Here is a 22,691-nt window from a genome sequence, read left to right as displayed (position 1 = left end):
GCTGGGCCAATGAGAGACACCTTCCCATCAAAACAAATGATGACGTCATAAATCAGAATGCCCTACATTCTCAAATGAGAATTAATCAGATGATTTCATGAATTGCTAATCAGCAGCTATTAGTACAAACATTTTTTTTTCCGTATTTCTTTTTATCAGTATACGTTCCATATAATCAAAAAGAATAAATTTAGAATTATAATTAAGGTACTATGTTTAAAGTGTAGGGTTGGCCAGCTTGGGAGCGTACGATCAGCCGTTTCTTGCCAGCACCAGCTGGTGGCACTCGGCTGATCCTCGGGCTAGAAGGTTTACCTATAACAGCCGCCATCACTGTTCTTATCATATCCTCCTGTTTTCATTATCAGAACTGGAATTTTATAATTGTTTGAGTCAGCTGTGTGAGTATGGAAACCGGTTTCTGTTATTTTCTTAGTATCTCTTCACGACGGCGAGATAAGAGTGTAAGAAAACTTGGTTCCATGCAAAAGCATAATTCATTGAAAATGGAAGAAGGCAAGTGAGAACCACAGGTGCAACTATCGTCCTGTGTCAGCAGTGCTTGCGTAATCATCAAGGCAAATAATATAGTAATAATATAGCATACCTCATGTTAGTGGCTCTTGAAAATCTTAATATTGTATTATGTTCGATAGTATTAAATCATTTACAAAATTATATATATATATATATATATATATATATATATATATATATATATATATATGTATATATATATATAAATATATCGACCTGTGATATTAGGCTGATTAGTAAATACTCGGTAGAACTAAGTACTTACCAGATTAGTAGCCATATGGTTGTAACCATTCTCTTGTAAGAATTTGGTATATACATGAACAAACAGGTAGAATGAGGAAGATTAATTTCTCATGTGATCTCTTATTTAGAAATAATGTTTACAGTCAAAACACACAGCTTTCTTATGTTTTGCAGTAATAGTGGAGTTTAAGACTGCCCGGTTTTTTAATATAGTATATTGATAAAAGAAAAATATGTCATACAGTATCATGTAATAGAATGATTATGTATTGGCATAGATAATACTATTTTGTTCCTAGCTTAGCAATGATACATTTACTGATCAAAGGGCTTCTTCTGAAATATTTATTCTTTTTCTGGTACCCCCATCTTTGTTGTATGAAAAGAGAATAATTGCTTAAACACTCTCAGTGAACTTTAGAAGTTGAGAATGACTGGATGACTGTTGTGAAGAAGGGTAGGTTCTGTCTTGTTCCTGTTGCTCCCTTTCCGTCTTCTTTTCCTTATTATAGTCATCTAGCTCCCTCACTACTTCTTGCAAGTTAATGATACTCCCACTGTATATGATAAGTTTCATTACATGTTGCTTTCTTCTTAACATGGAATTGATATCCCCAGAGTCGAACTGATGTAAACTTTAAATCCTAGAAAATCCCCTTTATTGCTACAGAATACTAAATTTTAAGATAATAAACCAATTATGTATAATAAATAGATATAGATATATGTTGGAATTACTATTCCTTCAGACATACCCATTTTTGCTCTCCAAGATAACGTTCTCTCCTTCCACACATTCTTCATTGCTCCCAGAACCTTTTCCCCCTACCCATCCTCTGATTCACTTCTGCTTCCATGGATCCATTCACTGCTAAGTCCACTCCCAGTTATCTAAAACACTTCACTTCCATCCAGTTTTTCTTTATTCAAACCCACATCCCAATTGGCTTGTCCCTCAACCCTGCTGAATCTAATAACCTTGCTCTTTTTCTTATTTACTCTTAACTTTCTCCCTTTCATGCACTTTTTTCTCAGACACCAACTTCTGCAGCTTCTCACTCGAATCAGCTACTAGTGCTGTTTCATCAGCATATAACAACTGACTCAGTTCCCAGGCCCTCTCATCCCCAACAGACTGCATGCTCACCCCTCTCTCCAAAACTCTTGCATTTGTCTTCCTAACCACTCCATCCAAAAGCAAATTAAATAACCATGGGGATATCACACACCCCTGCCTCAGACCAACATTCACTGGGAACCAATCACTCTCCTCTCTTCCTACTTGTACACATGCCTTACATGCTTGGTAAAAACTTTTTACTGCTTCTAGCATCTTACCTCCCACACCACATACTCTTAAGACCTTCCACAAAGCATCTTTCTCATCCCTATCATATGCCTTCTCCAGAATCATAAATGATACATACATATCCATCTGTTTTGCTAAGTATTTCCCACACACATTCTTCAAAGCAAACACCTGATCCACACATCTTCTACCACTTCTGAAACCACACTGCACTGCCCCAATCTGATACTCTGTACTTGCCTTCACCCTCTCAATCAGTACCCTCTCATATGATTTCCCAGGAACACTCAACAAACTTATGCCTCTGTAGTTTGAGCTCTTACCTTTATCCCCTTTGCCTTTGTGCAATGGCACTATGCATGCATTCCGCCAATCCTCAGGCGCTTCACCATGGTCCATACATAAACTGAATATTCTTACTGACCAATCAGCAACACAGTCACCCCCTTTTTTTTATATAAATTCCACTTCGAAACCATCCAAACCCACTTCCTTGCTGGATTTCATCTTCCGCAAAATTTTCACCACCTCTTCTCTCTTAACCGAACCATTCTCCCTGACCCTCTCACTTTGCACTCCACCCCAACCAAAACACCCTATATCTGCAACTCTGTTATCAAACACATTCAACAACCCTTCAAAATACTCTCTCATCTCCTCATTTCATCACTACCTTTTATTACTTCCCCACTTGCCCCCTTCACCAATGTTCCCATTTGTTCTTTTCTTTTAGACTTGTTATTTACTTCCTTCCAAAACATCTTTTTATTCTCCCTAAAATTGAACGATACTCTCTCATCCCAACTCTCATTTGCCCACTTTTGCAACCCTTGCACATTTCTCTTGACCTCCTGCTGCTTTCTTTTATACATCTTCCAGTCATTTGCACTCCTTCCATGTGAGTATCATCCAAACGCCTCTCTCTTTCACCAATAACTTTACTTCTTCATCTCACCACTCACTGCCCTTTCTAATCTGCTCACCTTTCTCATGCCACATGCATCTTTTGCATATGCCATCACTGCTTACCTAAATACATCCCATTCCCTACCCACTCACCTTTTGCCATTCTACTCAATTTCTCCTGGTACTTCCTCACACAAGTCTCCTTTCCAAGGTCACTTCTCTCCAACATTCTCTCTTCTTTTTTGAAAACCACTACAAATCTTCACCTTCGCCTCCACAAGATCATGATCAGACATCCCTCCAGCTGCCCCTCTCAACACATTAACATCCAAAAGTCTCTCTTTTATGTGCCTATCAATCAACACATAATCCAATAATGCCCTTTAACCATCTTTCCTATTCACATACATATACTTATGTATATCTCTCTTTTTAAATCAGGTATTCCCATGGGGTTGTGCGGAGGAGGGTGGATGTGTTGGAAATGAAAGGTTTGAGGACAATGTATGTATGAGGTGGTTTGATCAAGTAATTAATGAAAGGGTAAGAGATATGTGTGGTTGTAAAAAGAATGTGGTTGAGAGAGCAGAAGAGGGTGTGTTGAAATGGTTTGGGCATATGGAGAGAATGAGTGAGGAAAGATTTTTTATTTATTTATTTATTTTGCTTTATCGCTGTCTCCCGCGTTTGCGAGGTAGCGCATGGAAACAGACGAAAGAAATGGCCCAACCCACCCCCATACACATGTATATACATACATGTCCACACACGCAAATATACATACCTATACATCTCAATGTACACATATATATACACACACAGACACATACATATATACCCATGCACACAATTCACACTGTCTGCCTTTATTCATTCCCATCGCCACCTCGCCACACATGGAATACCATCCCCCTCCCCCTCATGCGTGCGAGGTAGCGCTAGGAAAAGACAACAAAGGCCCCATTCCTTCACACTCAGTCTCTAGCTGTCATGCAATAATGCCCGAAACCACAGCTCCCTTTCCACATCCAGGCCCCACACAACTTTCCATGGTTTACCCCAGATGCTTCACATGCCCTGATTCAATCCACTGACAGCACGTCAACCCCGGTATACCACATCGATCCAATTCACTCTATTCCTTGCCCGCCTTTCACCCTCCTGCATGTTCAGGCCCCGATCACTCAAAATCTTTATCACTCCATCTTTCCACCTCCAGTTTGGTCTCCCACTTCTCCTCGTTCCCTCCACCTCCGACACATATATCCTCTTGGTCAATCTTTCCTCACTCATTCTCTCCATGTGCCCAAACCATTTCAAAACACCCTCTTCTGCTCTCTCAACCATGCTCTTTTTATTTCCACACATCTCTCTTACCCTTACATTACTTACTTGATCAAACCACCTCACACCACACATTGTCCTCAAACATCTCATTTCCAGCACATCCACCCTCCTGTGCACAACTCTATCCATAGCCCACGCCTCGCAACCATACAACATTGTTGGAACCACTATTCCTTCAAACATACCCATTTTTACTTTCCGAGATAATGTTCTCGACTTCCACACATTCTTCAAGGCTCCCAGGATTTTCGCCCCCTCCCCCACCCTATGATTCACTTCCGCTTCCATGGTTCCGTCCGCTGCCAGATCCACTCCCAGATATCTAAAACACTTTACTTCCTCCAGTTTTTCTCCATTCAAACTTACCTCCCAGTGGACTTGACCCTTAACCCTACTGTACCTAATAACCTTGCTCTGTACCTAATAACCTTGCTTCTCATTTACTCTTAACTTTCTTCTTTCACACACTTTACCAAACTCAGTCACCAGCATCTGCAGTTTCTCACATGAATCAGCCACCAGCGCTGTATCATCAATGAACAACAACTGACTCACTTCCCAAGCTCTCTCATCCACAACAGACTTATAAAGAGGATATGCGTGTCAGAGGTGGAGGGAACAAGGAGAAGTGGAGGACCAAATTGGAGGTGGAAGGATGGAGTGAAAATGATTTTGAGTGATCGTGGCCTGAGCATATAGGAGGGTGAGAGGCATGCAAGGAATAGAGTAAATTGGAACGTTTTGGTGTACCGGGGTCACTGTGCTGTCAGTGGACTGAACCAGGGGCATGTGAAATGTGTGGGATAAACCATGGAAAGGTCTGTTGAGCCTGGATGTGGATAGGGAGCTGTGGTTTTGGTGCATTATGCATGACTGCTAGAGACTGAGTGTGAACAAATGTGGCAGAGCAAGGTTTACTTTTTTCTTGATCCATGACAGTTGACAACTTAAGTAAATAGGGTATGAAGATGAGGGTAAGTGTAGGATTTACTAATGTAAAACATTGAAAATCATTTATGGAGGTCAACAGAACTTATGGAGGTATCACCTCACGTACTAGAATAACTTTTACCTTTTTGGTGTTTAGAAACATGTTATTAGTTTCTTCTTTAGACACGATGTGGAATTGTGCATTATGACAGGCTTTTCTCATTTTTTGCACCTGATGATTTATAGTATAATTTTTGTATATTATTATTGAAGTTGAAATGATTCACAAGAAAATATATATGGTAAACTTTCTGCTTATCCCTCCTATTTTACTTCATTTCTATACATTCAGTAGAAGTGATTCAGACTTGTGCTACACAATTTATAATTTGTTTCTTTTATCCTATGAAGATAAATGATACTGGCATGACTAAGATCAGGGGAAATGTGGGGTTGATATAGATTGTTGAAAATTATATAGACCACAGAGCCATTGAAAAAAGTCACCTGACTTTCCAAGACAACTTACATTTGTCGTAATTTTCATTATGGTTGAATTATACCAGACACTCCTGTGAGTTATCTCGGAAACTGGCTGAAACTTTTAAAAAAGCTGGTATCCCTGTCGCACAGCTTTCCCCACAAGCAGTCATTTTATGTGGTATCCAGCAGCAGGCCACATTAGTGTTTGTATATTTATACTGAACTAGGACATACATGTGAAACATCTGGGGTAAACCATAGAATGGTTTGTGGGGCCTGGATGTGGAGAGGGAGTTGTGGTTTCAGTACATTACACATGACAGCTAGAGACTGTGTTGATGAATGTGGCATTTTTTGTGTTTTCCTGGCGCTACCTCTCTTACTTAGGGGATGGCAATGCTGTTTCCTGTATATGGCTTTGTATGTGTATGTGTATATTTTGATATGTATATTTCTGGGGATAGGGGAGAAAGAATACTTCCCATGTATTTCCACATGTCGTAGAAGGCGACTAAAGGGGATGGGAGCAGGGGGCTGGAAATCCTCCCCTCCTTGTATATCATTTTCTAAAAGGAAAAACAGAAGGAGTCAATAGGGGAGTGCTCATCCTCCTCGAAGGCTAGGATTGGGGTGTCTGAATGTGTGGAGGTAACAAGATGAGAAGAGAGATAGGTAGTATGCTTAACTAAAGAAACCTGGATGTTCTGGTTCTGAATGAAACAAAGTTCATGGGTAAAGGGGAAGAATGGTTTGGAAAAGTCTGGAGTAAAGTCATGGGTTGGTGAGAGGACAAGAGCTAAGGAAGGGGTAGCACTACTCCTGAAGCAGAAGTTGTGGGAGTGTGTAATAGAGTGTTAGAAAGTAAATTCTAGATTGATGTGGGTTAAACAAAGTGGATAGAGAAAGATGGGTAATTATTGGTACTTATGCCCCTGGTCATGAGAAGAAAGATCATGAGAGGCAAGTGTTTTGGGAGCAGCTGAATGAGTGTATCAGCAGCTTTGGTGCATGAGACTGAGTATTAGTGATGGGTGATTTAAATGCAAAGATGAGTAATGTGGCAGTTCAGGGTATGATAAGTGTACATTGGGCACTCAGTGTTGTGAATGGAATTGGTGAAGAGATTATGGATTTGTGTGCTGGAAAAGGACTGGTGATTGGGAATACCTGGTTTGAATAGAGAGATATACATAAGATATGTATATGTGTAGGAGAGATGGTCTAAGGGCATTATTGGATTACGTTTTAATTGACAGGTATGTGAAAGAGAAACTTTTGGATGTTAATGTGCTAAGAGGGGCAGCTGGAGGGATGTCTGATCACTATCTTGTGGAGGCAAGGGTGAAGATTTGTAAAGGTTTTCAAGAAAGGAGAGAGAACTTTGGGGAGAAGAGAGTGGTGAGAGTAAGTGAGCTTGGAAAGGAGAATTGTGTGAGGAAGCAGCAAGAGAGATTGAGTGTATGTTGTCAAATAGTGAGAGCAAATGATGTGAGGGGAGTGGTTGAGGAATGGGATGTATTTAGGGAAGCAGTGATGGCTTTTGCAAAAGACGCATGTGGCATGAGAAATGTTGGAGATTGGCAGATTAGAAAGGATAATGAGGGGGGATGAAGAAGTGAAATATTTAAAGAAAGAGGAAAGAGAGGCATTTGGACGATATCTACAAGGAAGGAGTGCAAATGATTTGGAGATGCATAAAAGAAAGTGGCAGGAGGTCAAGACGAAGGTGAAAAGGTTGAAAAAGAGAGCAAATGAGAGTTGGAGTGAGAGAGTATCATTAAACTTTAGGGAGAATAAAAAGATGTTTTAGAAGGAGGCAAATAACATGCGTAAGATGAGAACAAATGAGAACATCGGTGAAGGGGGAAGTAATAGCAGGTAGCGATGAAGTGAGAAGGAGATGGAGTGAGTATTTTAAAGGTTTGTTGAATGTGTTTGATGATAGTGTTTTGGTCAGGGTGGTGTGCAAAGTGAGAGGGTCAGGGAGAATGGTTTGGTTACGAGAGAAGAGGTAATGAAGGCTTTGCAGAAGATAAAATCTGGCAAGGCGGCTGGTATGGATGGTATTGCATTGGAGTTGATTAAGAAAGGGAGTGACTTTAGTTAATTGGTTGGTAAGGATATTCATTGTATGTAGGGATCATGGTGAAGTGTCTGAGGATTGGCGGAATACATGCATAGTGTCATTGTACAAAGGCAAAGGGGATAAAGGTGACTGTTCAAACTACAGAGGCATACATTTGTTGAGTATTCCTTGGAAATATTTGCATATGAAGGTATTGATTGAGAGGGTGAAGGCATATACATGCCATCAGATTGGGGAAGAGCGGTTTGGTTTCAGAAGTGGTGTGGTTAAGGATGTGTGGATCAGGTGTTTGCACTGAAGAATGTGTGAGAAATACTTAGGAAATCAGATGGATTTGTATATATTATGGATCTGGAGAAGGCATATGATAGGGTTGATAGAGATGCTTTATAGAAGGCCTTAAGAGTATATGGTGTTGGAGGTAAGCTGCTTGAAGCAGTGAAAAGGTTTTACCAAAGAATTAAGGCATGTGTACGAGTAGGAAGAGAGAAGAGTGATTGGTTCTCAGTGAAGATTAGTCTGTGGCAGGGGTGTGTGATGTTTTGGAGAGAGGGTCAGGTATGCAGTCTGTTGGGGATTAGAGGGCTTGTGAAGCAAGTCAGTTGTTGTTCGCTGATCATACAGCTCTGGTGGCTGATTCAAGTGAGAAGCTGCAAAAATTGGTGACTGAGATTGGAAAAGTGTATGAAAGGAGAAATTTGCAAGTAAATGTGAATAAGAGCAAGGTTATTAGATTGACTAGAGTTGAGGGACAAGTTAGTTGGGATGCAAGTTTGAATGGAGAAAAATTGGAGAAAGTGAAGTGTTTTAGATATCTGGGAGTGGATTTAGCAGTGAATGGAACCATGGAAGTGGTAGTGAGTCACAGGATAGGGGGTGCGAAGGTTTTGGGAGTGATGAAAAATGTGTGTAAAGCAAGAACATTATCTCGGAGAGCAAAAATGGGTATGTTTGAAGGAATAGTGGTTCCAACAATGTTATATGGCTGTGAGGCATGGGCTATAGATAGGGTTGTGTGGAGGGGGGTGGATGTGTAGTAAATGAAATGTTTGAGGACAACATGTGGTGTGAGGTGGTTTGATCGAGTAAGTAATGAAAGGGTAAGAGAGATGTGTGGTAATAAAAAGAGTGTGGTTGAGAGAGCAGAAGAGGGTGTATTGAAATGGTTTGGCCAAATGGAGAGAATGAGTGAGGAAAGATGGACAAAGAGGATTTATGTGTCAGAAGTGGAGGGAATGAGGAGAAGTGGGAGACCAAATTGGAGGTGGAAGGATGGAGTGAAAAAGATTTTGAGCAATTGGGGCCTGAACATACAGGAGGGTGAAAGACGTGCAAGGTATAGAGTGAATTGGAACGATGTGGTATACCAGGGTCGACATACTGTCAGTGGATTGTACTAGGGCATGTAAAGCGTCTGGGGTAAAGCATGGAATGTTTTGTGGGGCCTGGATGTGGAAAGGGAGCTATGGTTTTGGTGCATTACACATGACAGTTAGAGACTGAATGTGAATGGATGTGGCTTTCGTTGTCTTTTCCTGGCACTACCACACACGTGAGTGGGGGGAGGGGGTGCTATTTTATGTTTGGCGGGGTGGTGATGTGAATGGATGAAGGCAGCATGTATGAATATGTACATATGTATATATGTATATGTCTATGTATGTATATGTACATATTCCTATGAGTCCACGGGGAAAATGAAACACGAAAAGTTCCCAAGTGCACTTTCATGTAATGATTACATCATCAGGGGAGACACAAGAGAGAAATATAACAGTTAGTTGATATACATCGAAGAGACAAAGCTAGGACGCCGTTTGGTATATTTCTCTCTTGTGTTTCCCCTGATGATGTGATTATTACACGAAAGTGCACTTGGGAACTTTTCGTGTTTCATTTTCCCCGTGGACTAATAGGAATATCTTGATCATGCACAAAATTGTGATCCTTTCCAACATATGTATGTATACGTTGAAATGTATAGGTATGTATATGTGCGTGTGGGTTGGGCCATTCTTTCATCTGTTTTCTTGTGCTATCTTGCTAACGCGGGAGACAAGAGACAAAGTATGATAAAAAAAAGCACATCAACCCTGGTATACCACATCGTTCCAATTCACTCTATTCCTTGCATGCCTTTCATGCTCCTGCATGTTCTGGCCCCAATCACTTAAAATTTCCCTCACTCCACCCTTCCACCTCCAATTTGGTCTCCCGCTTCTCCTCATTCCCTCTACCCCTGACACATATATCCTCTTTGTCAATCTTTCCTCACTCATTCTCTCCATGTAGCTAAACCATTTCAATACACCCTCTTCTGCTCTCTCAACCACACTCTTTTTACTACCACACATCTCTCTCACCCTTTCATTACTTACTCGATCAAACCACCTCTCGCCACAAATTGTCCTCAAACATCTCATTACCAACATATCCACCCTCCTCCACACAACGCTATCTATAGCCCATGCCTCACAACCACACAACTTTGTTGGAACTACTACTCCTTCAAACATACCCATTTTTGCTCTCCAAGATAACGTCTTCACCTTCCTCTTATTCTTCAAAGCTCCCAGAACCTTCGCCCCCTCCCCTGCCCTGTGACTCACTTCTGCTTCCATGGTTCCATCCACCGCCAAATCCACTGCCAGATATCTAAAACACTTCACTTCCTCCAGTTTTTCTCCATTCAAACTTACCTCCCAATTTACTTGTCCCTCAACCCAACTAAACCTAATAACCTTGCCCTTATTCACATTTACTCTCAGCATCCTTCTTTCACACACTTTACCAAACTCAGTCACCAACTTTTGCAATTTCTCGCCCGAATCACTCACCAGCACTGTATCATTAGCAAACAACAACTGACTCACTTCCCAAGCCCTCTCATCCACAACAGACTTCATACTTGCCCCTCTCTCCAAAACTCTTGCATTCACCTCCCTAACCACCCCATCCATAAACAAATTTAACAGCCATGGAGACATCGTGCACCCCTACCGCAAACCGACATTCACTGGGAACCAATCACTTTCCTCTCTTCCTACATGTACACATGCCTTACATCCTCAATAAAAACTTTTCACTGCTTCTAGCAACTTATCTCCCACACCATATACTCTTAATACCTTCCACAGAGCATCTCTATCAACTCTATCATATACCTTTTCCAGATCCATAAATGCTACATACAAATCCATTTGTTTTTCTAAGTATTTCTCACATAAATTCTTCAAAGCAAACACCTTATCCACACATCCTCCACCACTTCTGAAGCCACACTGCTCTTCCTCAATCTGATGCTCTGTACATGCCATGACCCTCTCAATCAATACCCTTCCATATAATTTCCCAGGAATACTCAACAAACTTATGCCTGTGTAATTTGAACATTCACCTTTATCCCCTTTGCCTTTGTACAATGGCACTATGCATGCATTCCGCCAATCCTCAAGCACCTCACCATGAACCATACATACACTGAATATCCTCACCAACCAGTCACCCCCTTTTTTAACAGATTTCACTGCAATACCATCCAAACCCGCCGCCTTGCCAGCTTTCATCTTCCGCAAAGCTTTCACTTCCTCTTCTCTGTTTACCAAATCATTCTCCTTGACCCTCTCACTTTGCACACCACCTTTACCAAAACACCCCACATCTGCCACTCTATCATCAAACTCGTTCAACAAATCTTCAAAATGCTCACTTCATATATATGATTGATTTTTTATTACCCCAGCACCAACTTCTGTGAAAGAATCTTGGTTCCCTGTTCTCTGTCATGTCGCTAACGAAGGTATTTGTAAAGGGTAGCTTATTGAAAGGTTTCTCTTAGACCTTCCTCTTTCATGTAGGTATGCTCTCATTTTTGCTTGCAGACACACCACAGGAGAGAGAGAGAGAGAGATATGGGTCTTGAAGCTTAATTTTTTTTTTTCCATAGGCAATGTCTGAGCAATTTTTCCTGTTTTCTTGTCCAACCCAGGCTACCTATCTCTTATTTTGAAAAATCTTTTCTTGGATCCTTGTTGTACCACCATGGGTTGGCTCTACAACCTGCAGCTTCACTGAGGTTTGTCTGGCTGAGTGACCAGCACTAGTTGCGAGTGAGCCCTGATTGGTTGAGGTAACCTGACACAAGCAAATGGCCATGGTCAAATTGTAATTTTGGTCCATGAATGGGAATGAAGCCAGGTTTCATTGTAGTTATTAGGGGCTGTTTTCACCATACCCTGATACCTCACTTAGGGAGTATTTTTGCTCACATTTACTTCTTTAGAGAGATACTGTTTTTTTGTTTTTTTTTCTTTTTGCTTTGTCGCTGTCTCCCGCGTTTGCGAGGTAGCGCAAGCAAACAGACGAAAGAAATGGCCCAACCCACCCCCATACACATGTATATACATACGTCCACACACGCAAATATACATACCTCCACAGCTTTCCATGGTTTACCCCAGACGCTTCACATGCCTTGATTCAATCCACTGACAGCACGTCAACCCCGGTATACCACATCGCTCCAATTCACTCTATTCCTTGCCCTCCTTTCACCCTCCTGCATGTTCAGGCCCCGATCACACAAAATCTTTTTCACTCCATCTTTCCACCTCCAATTTGGTCTCCCTCTTCTCCTCGTTCCCTCCACCTCCGACACATATATCCTCTTGGTCAATCTTTCCTCACTCATTCTCTCCATGTGCCCAAACCATTTCAAAACACCCTCTTCTGCTCTCTCAACCACGCTCTTTTTATTTCCACACATCTCTCTTACCCTTACGTTACTTACTCGATCAAACCACCTCACACCACACATTGTCCTCAAACATCTCATTTCCAGCACATCCATCCTCCTGCGCACAACTCTATCCATAGCCCACGCCTCGCAACCATACAACATTGTTGGAACCACTATTCCTTCAAACATACCCATTTTTGCTTTCCGAGATAATGTTCTCGACTTCCACACATTCTTCAAGGCTCCCAGAATTTTCGCCCCCTCCCCCACCCTATGATCCACTTCTGCTTCCATGGTTCCATCCGCTGCCAGATCCACTCCCAGATATCTAAAACACTTCACTTCCTCCAGTTTTTCTCCATTCTGTACATACTGTTGTACAGACTTCAAAACCTACATGATTGAAATGTCTGTATGTTAAGCAAGAGAGGTCGTGAAATCCGAAACAATATATGTTTTATTGTTCCAGTTAAGATACTCTTGTTCTACGTATTTCTTGAACAACCAAAATAAGGTAAACCTGTATCAGTTTTACCTGTCATTATCTGTATCCCTTTCATGTTGTGTAGGCAGAAGTATGTTCTTAGTAAACCAGTATACTGAATGAGAATCTGATACATTGTCAAAATAAAGTTTTGGAAACAGCGCAGTATAACATTTTGATAGTATGTAATTTTCCAGAACAGTTGCTTTTTAGATGATTGTGCTCTGTCAGTTTTAGTCCTGTATTTGCAGGGGAACTTAATTTTATATTTATTTCAGTTTAGGCTATATTGTAATGACAAAGGCAAGCTGCTGCATCACACGATTATTGTGTGGCCATTTACAACTCAAGGGGTGGGCCGTTTTGATACCTGCTTCTTTCCCTACACATCAAAATTTTGGAACTCTGTTTTCTCATGTTTTTCCCAGTAACTATGACCTGGCACATTTCAAAAGACAGATCTTTCACATCCCCCAAAATTTGTAGATACTTTCCCTTGTCTTTTCTTTTTCCATTTCATAATTCTCTATGGACTTTCATCTGTGACTGGAGCCTTCAACTTAAAAATGAATCATTAATCATCAACAGGAATACATGCTGATTCATATTACATAGGCTTTGAGATGGACCAATTATTTTTATTATCTATCATTTCGCTTGGTCTTGGAATAGACTACGTATATTTTCGGTATTAAGTGGAGTTTAATAGTTTGGAAATGTAGTCTTAAGATTGATTGTTTTACATAATGAAAGAATACAGTGAACTTCTGATCTGTTTAGCATAAGACCTGAAATTGATATCTATAGTACATATGCTGTTTAGAAAAGTAATTGAAGACAACAGGATAAACAACTTCATTTCTGTAGAACAATCTGAGCAGTAAGAGAGATCTTTTATCATGCTGGCTGTGAAAATGGTGACAAGGTTATACACAAAGATAAGGTAATTTTTAGTGACATTCATTTGAGAGTGCCAGAGTTTCAGCTTTGTAGCAAGTTTTTTCACGTGAAGTAGACTTAAAATGTTTAGCATCATGAAGCATTGGTTAGCACATGATAATGAATTAGATCCTGTTTCCTTTGTTATTTTGTAGACAATGCCTGTTGAAGACAAGTTAGTCAGTGAGGAAGCAGAAGCAAGAAGCCCATCAAGTAGTAACTGGGTAGTAAATGGTAATTCTGGATTAGATCACTTCACAAGCAAGTCCACCATGGAGATGAATGGGAGCAGTGGTCATCAGGCTACTCGTGACTCCACCCCTCGTAAGTATTTCTGTTTTTCTGCTTTTCTCTTTCCTCATATGTTCGGGGCTACTGTATATATTTTGGAAATTCAGGTTGTCAAGTTTGTACAATATTGTCATTATTTAATGATGCACTCAAGTTTTGCATAGAAATAGGAGCCAAAATGCAGACTAAATATGTGAATTAACCTGTGCCATGTTTTATCCATTATTTTATGGGTGACATTAATATTTGCACATTTAATTAGAATTGGGCCCACTGCATGTATTTTAGCATTTCGCAAGGTATTAATTCAGTGCAAATACACTTTGAATGTGGCAGATATATGCACGTATTTTTCAACATATTATTCTCTTTTGTTACTTATCTCTTGAGTTTTAGTTTTTATTGCGTGTGATTTATATGATTATGTTGAATACTTAGGGTTATGTCTTACATTAATGTCTGTATATGTACTAAAGTGGACCATCACCTCTGAATTGTTAACAAGCAAATTTCTTATGTTGTCAAGGTTTAATGACCCATATGTATGCTATCTGTAGGGGTTAATTTGGATTGGCTTGAGCCTTGCAATTTAGCCCTTTACTTATTTTTATTCTTCATACCTGGTGGCTTACATAATGTGTCATTAGACTGACCAAGGTTATAAAAGTTCCAGTCTAGTACTGATGTATCTCTGTAACTCTGTGAGGGATTTACAGTTCTTTTGGCTGTCTTTTTCTAATTAAGTTTGGTCTCTTTGAATAGCATACTGTTATATATATTCTTGTTTCTTTAACCATATTGTCACCCCATTTGTGCTTTATTTATATAGTATTTTGTAAGTTAGGCTTATTTTGATTTATGCATGTGTTAGTTTTTGTTGTATATCTCTCCTCTTGTTCCTTGTACTGTGTCTTTGACACTTGTGCTGGAATTCAATGTCAAGTCAGAACACTGATCAAATACACAATGATAATGAAGAACAACCAGAATGGTATATGAAGCAGTGAAACTCACACTTCTTAGAGATGATGAAGTAATGGAGAATTTCAGTTGTAAAGAGACAGCCTGGGTGAATGTGGATTCTCTTGGTGACAGAAGTCATAATGGTACAAGTTTGTAGAGTATATACAGAAAGAGTTTCCTGTATCATCTCACGGACCACACTAAGGTGAGAAGAACTGATATACCAACATTTTTAGATCTTTTTTACCTCATACAAGCATGGATATTGAGAACATTGTGTACAATCCACCATTCGGAACAAGTGATTACGTAATGCTCAAGTTTGAACATGTGGTAAAAGAGCATATTAAAAGAGCAGAGGTTAGACAGGAAGTAAAGAGATGTGATCATGGAAACTATACAAGTCTCAATGATTTCCTTGGTAGCATAGATTCAGAAATGGAATTCATCAGCCAGAATCTGGGCTTTATGTTGAGAGGTTCTATGAAATTTACAGTGAAGGAGCAGAGTCATCAGTACCTCAAGCCTTTAATACAGAGGTAATTATAAGGAAGGAGAAGGAATGGTTTAATAAGACATGTCTTAAATCAGAGGAGTAGCAAGATGTGCATTGGTGAAGACATAGATGGCACTCTAGCCAGCCACCATTTGCAAGGTATGAGAGAGTATGGAACAAAGAGGGTAGGATAAGAAAACAGGAACAAATAGACTCTAAAAAGAATATTGTAGATAAGGCTGGTGAAAATACAAAACTTTTCCATAAATTCATTCGGAGTCAGTTGTCAGTTCAGGAGCAGCTAATCAGGCTCAGGGATTCAGAGGGAAAAATTGTTGAGGAGTATGGGAGGATATGTGAGGAACTGAATAACAAGTTCAAAGTGTTTTCACAGTAAAAGAAATTGTATCCCCATCACTGGTAGATGGAATCAAGGGCAGGTTTTGGAAATGATTGAGGTATCTAGAAAAGATGTTAACAAATTTTCTAAAATGACTTGACTAATACAAGGCTTATGATCCTGATGAAATTTCTTGGTATGTGCTAAAGATATGTGCAGATGTGCTAGGTAAACTACTTAGATTACTGTTCATGTCACTGGAGAGTCATAGTGCCAAGGGAATGGAAAAGGGCAAATGTCATACCTATATAGTATCCACAAAATTCCTTGTTTGCCTCCCCATACTTTGTCATACTTACATTTTAGTGCTTTTTTATCTCCCCTTTGGCCTTTATTAATATCTGTAGATGTATGGGCTTGGAATCGGCAAGGTTCCTGAAGTGTTTTGGGTCTATAGGGTCTTGATCCTGTGAGTGAAGCAAGGCACTGATGAGGTGTCACAGGAAGCAGCCACCTGATTGTGCATTCTGAGCCTCCAGTGCACTTAGATATATCACATGTACCCAGATTTTCTCCCTTCCAGGCAAGAATTTGAGTTTTCTTAAAAAGTTAAGAGCCAACCATCTTGAAACATAGGTAGAATAGATACAGAGCCCAGAAGCAAAGTTCGAAGAATGAAGGGCAGACAGGAAGAGTTAAGAAAAAGCATCCTTTACTTAAAGAAAACCTGAAGCACTCTGAGGTTGATTACTGGTGCCCACACCCTTCAAAACACTTATCTCAGAAACCAGATCTACAATGATTTCATTCTTAGAGCATCGTATGCCTATAACCCTAGTAAATAGTAGCCATGTATCGTCTTTGAAAATATGTGGGGGCGGACATAGTCTTTTTTTGACTGCATAGAAGAAAGGAGACCGGGAAGAAGTGTTCAGCTACAGTTTGGTCTCAGTAACAAATATTTTGTGGAAGGTTCTGGAGAAGATTGTTGGAAAGCAAGTGGATGACTTTCCATTGAGAAATTTCTAAAGCAAGAGAAAGCCTGGTTTTAGGGAAAGGAGGTTAAATGTAACTTTGTATTGTACAAAAGTGAGCCCAGTCCTGGACAAAAGGGAAGGCTGGGTGGACTGTCTGTTTTTGGATTGCCGGAAGGCATTTGACACTGCCACAAAGGAGGCTGATCATTACCTTGTGGAAGTGAGGATGATACAGGGGTTGAAAAATAGAGCAAGTGAGAGTTGGGGGGAGAGTATCATTAAACTTTAGAGAGAATAGAATGGTGTTTTGGAAGGAGGTAAATGATGTGCGAGACAAAAGAATAGATGGGAACATCAATGAAGGGGGCACAAGAAGTGATATCAAATAGTTTTGAAGTGAGGGGGAGATGGAATGAGTATTTTGAACAATTGTTAATGTCTGTAGTGTTAAGAGTGGCAGAAGTAGGGTGTTTTGGTTAGGGTGGTGTGTGAAGTAAGAAAGTCATGGAGAGTGGTTTGGTGAAGAGATAAGAGGTGGTGAAAGCCTTGTGGAAGATAAAATGAGGCAACACAGCTGGAGTGGATGGCATGCAGTTGAATTTATCAAGGTGATTGTGTTGGAAGGTAGTGGTTGGTGGGCAGCCAACGACAAGGAAGGTATATTACCAGTGCTATGCGCCTGGGTATAGGGAGGCTTAGTGATGGCTGTGAAGTGAGTAAGCACGTCAGTGGTTGTCAAGTTGCTGTCTTTTCGTTCTGCCTCACCCACATATGGACTACTGGCATTCTGTCCATAAACATGCGATCTCTCCTTATCGTGCTGAACACTTGACAGCACTTAAATCCCACAGCTCATTCTTCATGACTTTAGATTTTCTTGTGGTGAGCGGTGTGTGCTCTGGAGTGATGAAGAATGTGTGGAAAGAGAGAACATTATGTGGGAGGGCTAAAATGGATATGTTTAAAGGAATAATAGTCCCAACAATATTGAATGGTTGTGAGGCATGTGCTTTAGATAGGGTTGTGTAGAAGTGTGTGGGTGTATTGGAAATGAAATGTTTGAGGACAATATTAGGTGTGAGATGGTTTGATTAAGTAATGAAAGGGTAAGAGAGATGTCTGGTAATGAAAATAGTATAGTTGATACAGCAGAAGAGGATGTGTTGAGATGGTTTGGACATATGGAGAGAATGAGTGAGAAAAGGTTGACAAAGAAGATATATGTGTCAGAAATGGATTAAGGAGAATGGGGAGACCAAATTGGAGATAGAAGGATTGAGTGAAAAAGGTTTTGAGCAATTGGGGCCTGAGCATGCAGGGGGGTGAAAGGTAGGCACAGAATAGAGCGAATTGGAATAATGTGGTATGGTGAGGTCATCTTGCTGTCAGTGGACTGAACCAGGGCATGTGAAATATCTGAGGTAAACCATGGAAAGGTTTGTAGGGAGCTGTGATTTCAGTATATTACACATGACAGCTTGACTATGGATGTGATAAGGGGTGGCAATCAAGTGTGGAGGAGGAGAAAAGAATGTATAGATTGTAATTTTTCTTTTCTTTCATGCATTTGTGCTGTTTCCTGTGAGGCAGGTTGGCCTCGGGAGTGGATGATGGCGAGCAAGTATGTATATTCACATGTGTATGTATATTCCTATGAGTCCATGGGGAAAATGAAACACGATAAGTTCCAAGTGCACTTTCGTGCATGTATATGTATGTGTGTATGTATGTATTTGTGTATGTATGTATCTGTATTTGTGTATGTATGTATGTATATGTATGTGTGCATAAATGTATATGTGTATATGGTAGCAGATGTGCTTTTCTTCATCTATTTCCTGGCACTACCTCACAGGAAATGGTGATCAAGTATAAAAACAAAAGAATATTGGCCTATTTTAATTCAGATGATGTTGGTAAGTAAGGCTAGACGAGTTTATACTAACCTATCTAAGGATGAGTGCAGTGATTATGTCTGAGTCAGAGAAACTATTCTGCATGCATATGATTTTATCATTGAGACCTTCAGACTTAAGTTTAGAGACATAGTAACATATTCCATGATAACTTACTTTTAGATAAGTGAAGTAACAACCTTTGATGATTTAAGAAGTTGTAAAAGGCAATATCAGGGCATAATTTTCCTGTTAAACTTCAGCTCAAACATCTCATCAGTGGTCCACTAGTAACTTATGGTTCCTGTTGTAGGCCACCATTATCACAAATATGTACACAGTTCATCTCATGATATGTCATTAAACTTAGACAGATTGCAGCTTAGTGACACTAGCTGTGTTTCCTCCACAAAACCATAGTAGAATTTTGTTTCACTCACTGTTACATTCATCAAATCAAAGTCAAAGTACTCAAAAAGATTGTCCAGTTCATCAGAATTCTTGATAACAGAACAAGCATCTGCTATACATGAATTGCTTCTGTCAAAATCAAATTGGTATGAAGTTGACAGTATCCCTCCATGCCTACAAATTATATGGCTGATGCAATGTTGCACCATGCTGCTGCTACTTTCTGTCACCACCAATCCTCCTCACACTAGGACTAGGATCTTTTTCACCCTCACTGCTGGCAATATCATGCTCTCCATCTTGACTGCATTCTCCACATTTTTATGAAGACTATGATCACTCAATTTCCCTCCACACTTCTCTCAATTGTCCAAGCAAATTGTGTCTGAGAAACCCACGTAATTTGGGTTTTCTTGTTTGGCTCTCGCAAGGAAAAGTTGTTGTACCTTGAGTATCAGGATTGGGGCATTTACACTTTAGAAATTATATAACAATTACAGTTACAAATACTTTTCATTTTTAATTACAACTATGATTACAAAACATTTGGAAATAGCAATTACATTGCAATTACCACAAAACAAAATAGATTATAATTACAATTGTAATTACAATTTTCCATATTTGGAAAAAATATTCTTATTATATTAATTTGCTTTGTCGCTGTCTCCTGCGTTAGCGAGGTAGTGCAAGGAAACAGACGAAAGAATGGCCTAACCCACCCACATACACGTGTATATACATAATGTCCACACACGCAAATATACATACCTATACATCTCAACGTATACATATATATACACACACAGACATGTACATATATACACATGTACATAATTCATACTGTCTGCCTTTATTAATTCCCATAGCCACCCCACCACACATGAAATAACAACCCCTTCCCCCCACTTGTGCACGAGGTAGCGCTAGGAAAAGACAACAAAGGCCACATTCATTCACATTCAGTCTAGCTGTCATGTATAATGCACCGAAACCACAGCTCCCTTTCCACATTCAGGCCCCACAGAACTTTCCATGGTTTACCCCAGACGCTTCACATGCCCTGGTTCAATCCATTGACAGCACGTCGACCCCGGTATACCACATCGTTCCAATTCACTCTATTCCTTGCACGCCTTTCACCCTCCTGCATGTTCAGGCCCCGATCACTCAAAATCTTTTTCACTCCATCTTTCCACCTCCAATTTGGTCTCCCACTTCTCCTCGTTCCCTCCACCACTGACATATATCCTCTTTGTCAATCTTTCCTCACTCATTCTCTCCATGTGACCAAACCATTTCAAATACCCTCTTCTGCTCTCTCAACCACACTCTTTTTATTACCACACATCTCTCTTCCCCTATTATTACTTACTCGATCAAACCACCTCACACCACATATCGTCTTCAAACCTCATTTCCAGCGCATCCACCCTCCTGCGCACAACTCTATCTATAGCCCATGCCTCGCAACCATATAACATTGTTCGAACCACTATTCCTTCAAACACTAAATTTGCTTTGTAAGGTTATCCTTTAATTACAAACAAGTGTCACAAACTATTTTGAAAACAAAATTAAAGATTTCATTTTAGTAGAATTTGTTGAAGATAGCTACAAAGCTGGTAGTTCTTCAAACAATTCACTCTTGCACTTTATCAACAACATTGAATGGAAAGAAGTGACACCAAGTTGAGCTCTATTAGCAGTAAAAAAATTTCCAGCAATACTGAAACCTTGCTCTGATGAATTAGATGTAGCAGTACACCCAATCACCACTCTTGCAAGGTTCTTCAGTGGATGGAAAGTTTGGAACACTCCTTGCCAATATAGCATTGGGTCACTTGAAAATGACAGAGTTCCTTCCTCTACATATTGCTTCAACAAAAGACTCTGACACTGTGCTTCCCTCTGATCCTTGTTGATTTTGGAATTTCGTTGAACATTTTTGTGTGAAGGAGAAAAGTGTGAGTCTTTTTGATTCAGGTAATCCTTCTGCTAGATCATCCTTTTTACTTTCTTCATCCTGAGCTACCTCCAATTCTTCAAGCATTTCCTTGACATATACCAGCACTTGGTCCTTCTGCTCTTGTAATGGAAACAAGTCTTAGGATCCAAAAAAGCCACTACTTGGACATCTCTCATTTCCATGTATGGATCCAATCTTTTCTTCAGAGTCCAATAGGACTTTAGCCAGTTGTTCAAAATACTGTAATTGGGTGTTATGATTATGAATTCGATTCTCCAGTGAGTGTTTAAATTTTTGAATCGCTGGTCCAAAGCAGATATGGTCACCTTCTGCTCCTTCACAACATCCGTAGCCTCGTGAAAAGGTTCAAGGACAATCACAAATTCCTTTAAGGCACAAATCTCGTCTGGCATGATTTTCTTACTCCTCTGCTCTCTCTGGGACAGATCAAGTGCACTTTCACCTCTACAGGGTTCTTGAGTATAGATTTCACCATTTTCAACTGTGAATTCCATCTTGTCACATTTTACAGTTGGAGAACAATCCCATGAGTCCAAAGGTACAGAGCAGCTACTGTTGATTTCCTGACTGAGTTGTCACAGATGCAATTTTCTGAAGTGTTGACAACCCTCTTTTTCCTACTTTTACTGCTGATTTTGTCATACCAAAGGAGAAATAATCTGCTAATTATTCTTGTTTATTATCCTTTATTTCTCTTTGAGTATGATTGAATTGGAAGTGTATATTATTTTGCAGTAGTTACATCATATGATCAATTAATGGTTTTATAGCAAATTATTCATGTAAATCAATCATATAATGTTTCCTTCCATACAGAAAATCATGGAAGGTTTGGTTTAGGTGCCATACAGATAAGCAGATGAAGTTTGTATAATGCTTTGTTTTTCTTATCGGACTGATATTTTTGTTTGAGTAGGGTGAAGGGATCAGTAGGGTGGACTCAAACAGATAATAATAAAAAAGTACTGCTACCGCCATTATTTTTTTGGACCGATATTGCTGCCACTACCACTGGTACTTTGAAAATACCACTTGATGCATGGAATAAGGTGCCAGAAAATGATGTTCAGAGCAATACCTATTTAGAGCAACCCTCTTAATATCTTCAAAATTAAGCTTGATTATCACTTGTCACACTCTAGTATTGAATAATTTAGTCAGTCATGATAACACAGTGGTATATCATGCTACCTTCTCAACAACTGATCTCTCCATGACCATGCTTTGGTAACATGCCAGCAGTGATTAACCCATGTCACCTGCTTTGAACGAGTAAGAATTATTGTATCATTCTTCAGCATCAGGAATATTGTAGGCTTGGTA

General features: G+C 39.9%; 1 protein-coding gene across 6 annotated transcripts in view; it reads left to right on the top strand.

The window, feature by feature from the left end:
• Nucleotides 1-240: 240 nt before the first annotated feature.
• fbl (pantothenate kinase 3 fbl) overlaps nucleotides 241-22,691 on the top strand; it is a 180,330-nt gene continuing 157,879 nt past the window's right edge. For all 6 annotated transcript variants that reach the window (XM_071665396.1, XM_071665400.1, XM_071665397.1 and 3 more), the window contains exons 1-2: nucleotides 241-401; nucleotides 14,161-14,329. In XM_071665396.1, the coding sequence (XP_071521497.1) occupies nucleotides 14,164-14,329 (166 nt within the window). In that variant the 5' untranslated portion in view covers nucleotides 241-401; nucleotides 14,161-14,163. The remainder of the gene's footprint in view (nucleotides 402-14,160; nucleotides 14,330-22,691) is intronic.

Source organism: Panulirus ornatus, chromosome 10, assembly GCF_036320965.1.
Source record: "Panulirus ornatus isolate Po-2019 chromosome 10, ASM3632096v1, whole genome shotgun sequence".
Taxonomy (NCBI): domain Eukaryota; kingdom Metazoa; phylum Arthropoda; class Malacostraca; order Decapoda; family Palinuridae; genus Panulirus; species Panulirus ornatus.
This window is presented reverse-complemented; position numbering and strand designations above follow the sequence as displayed.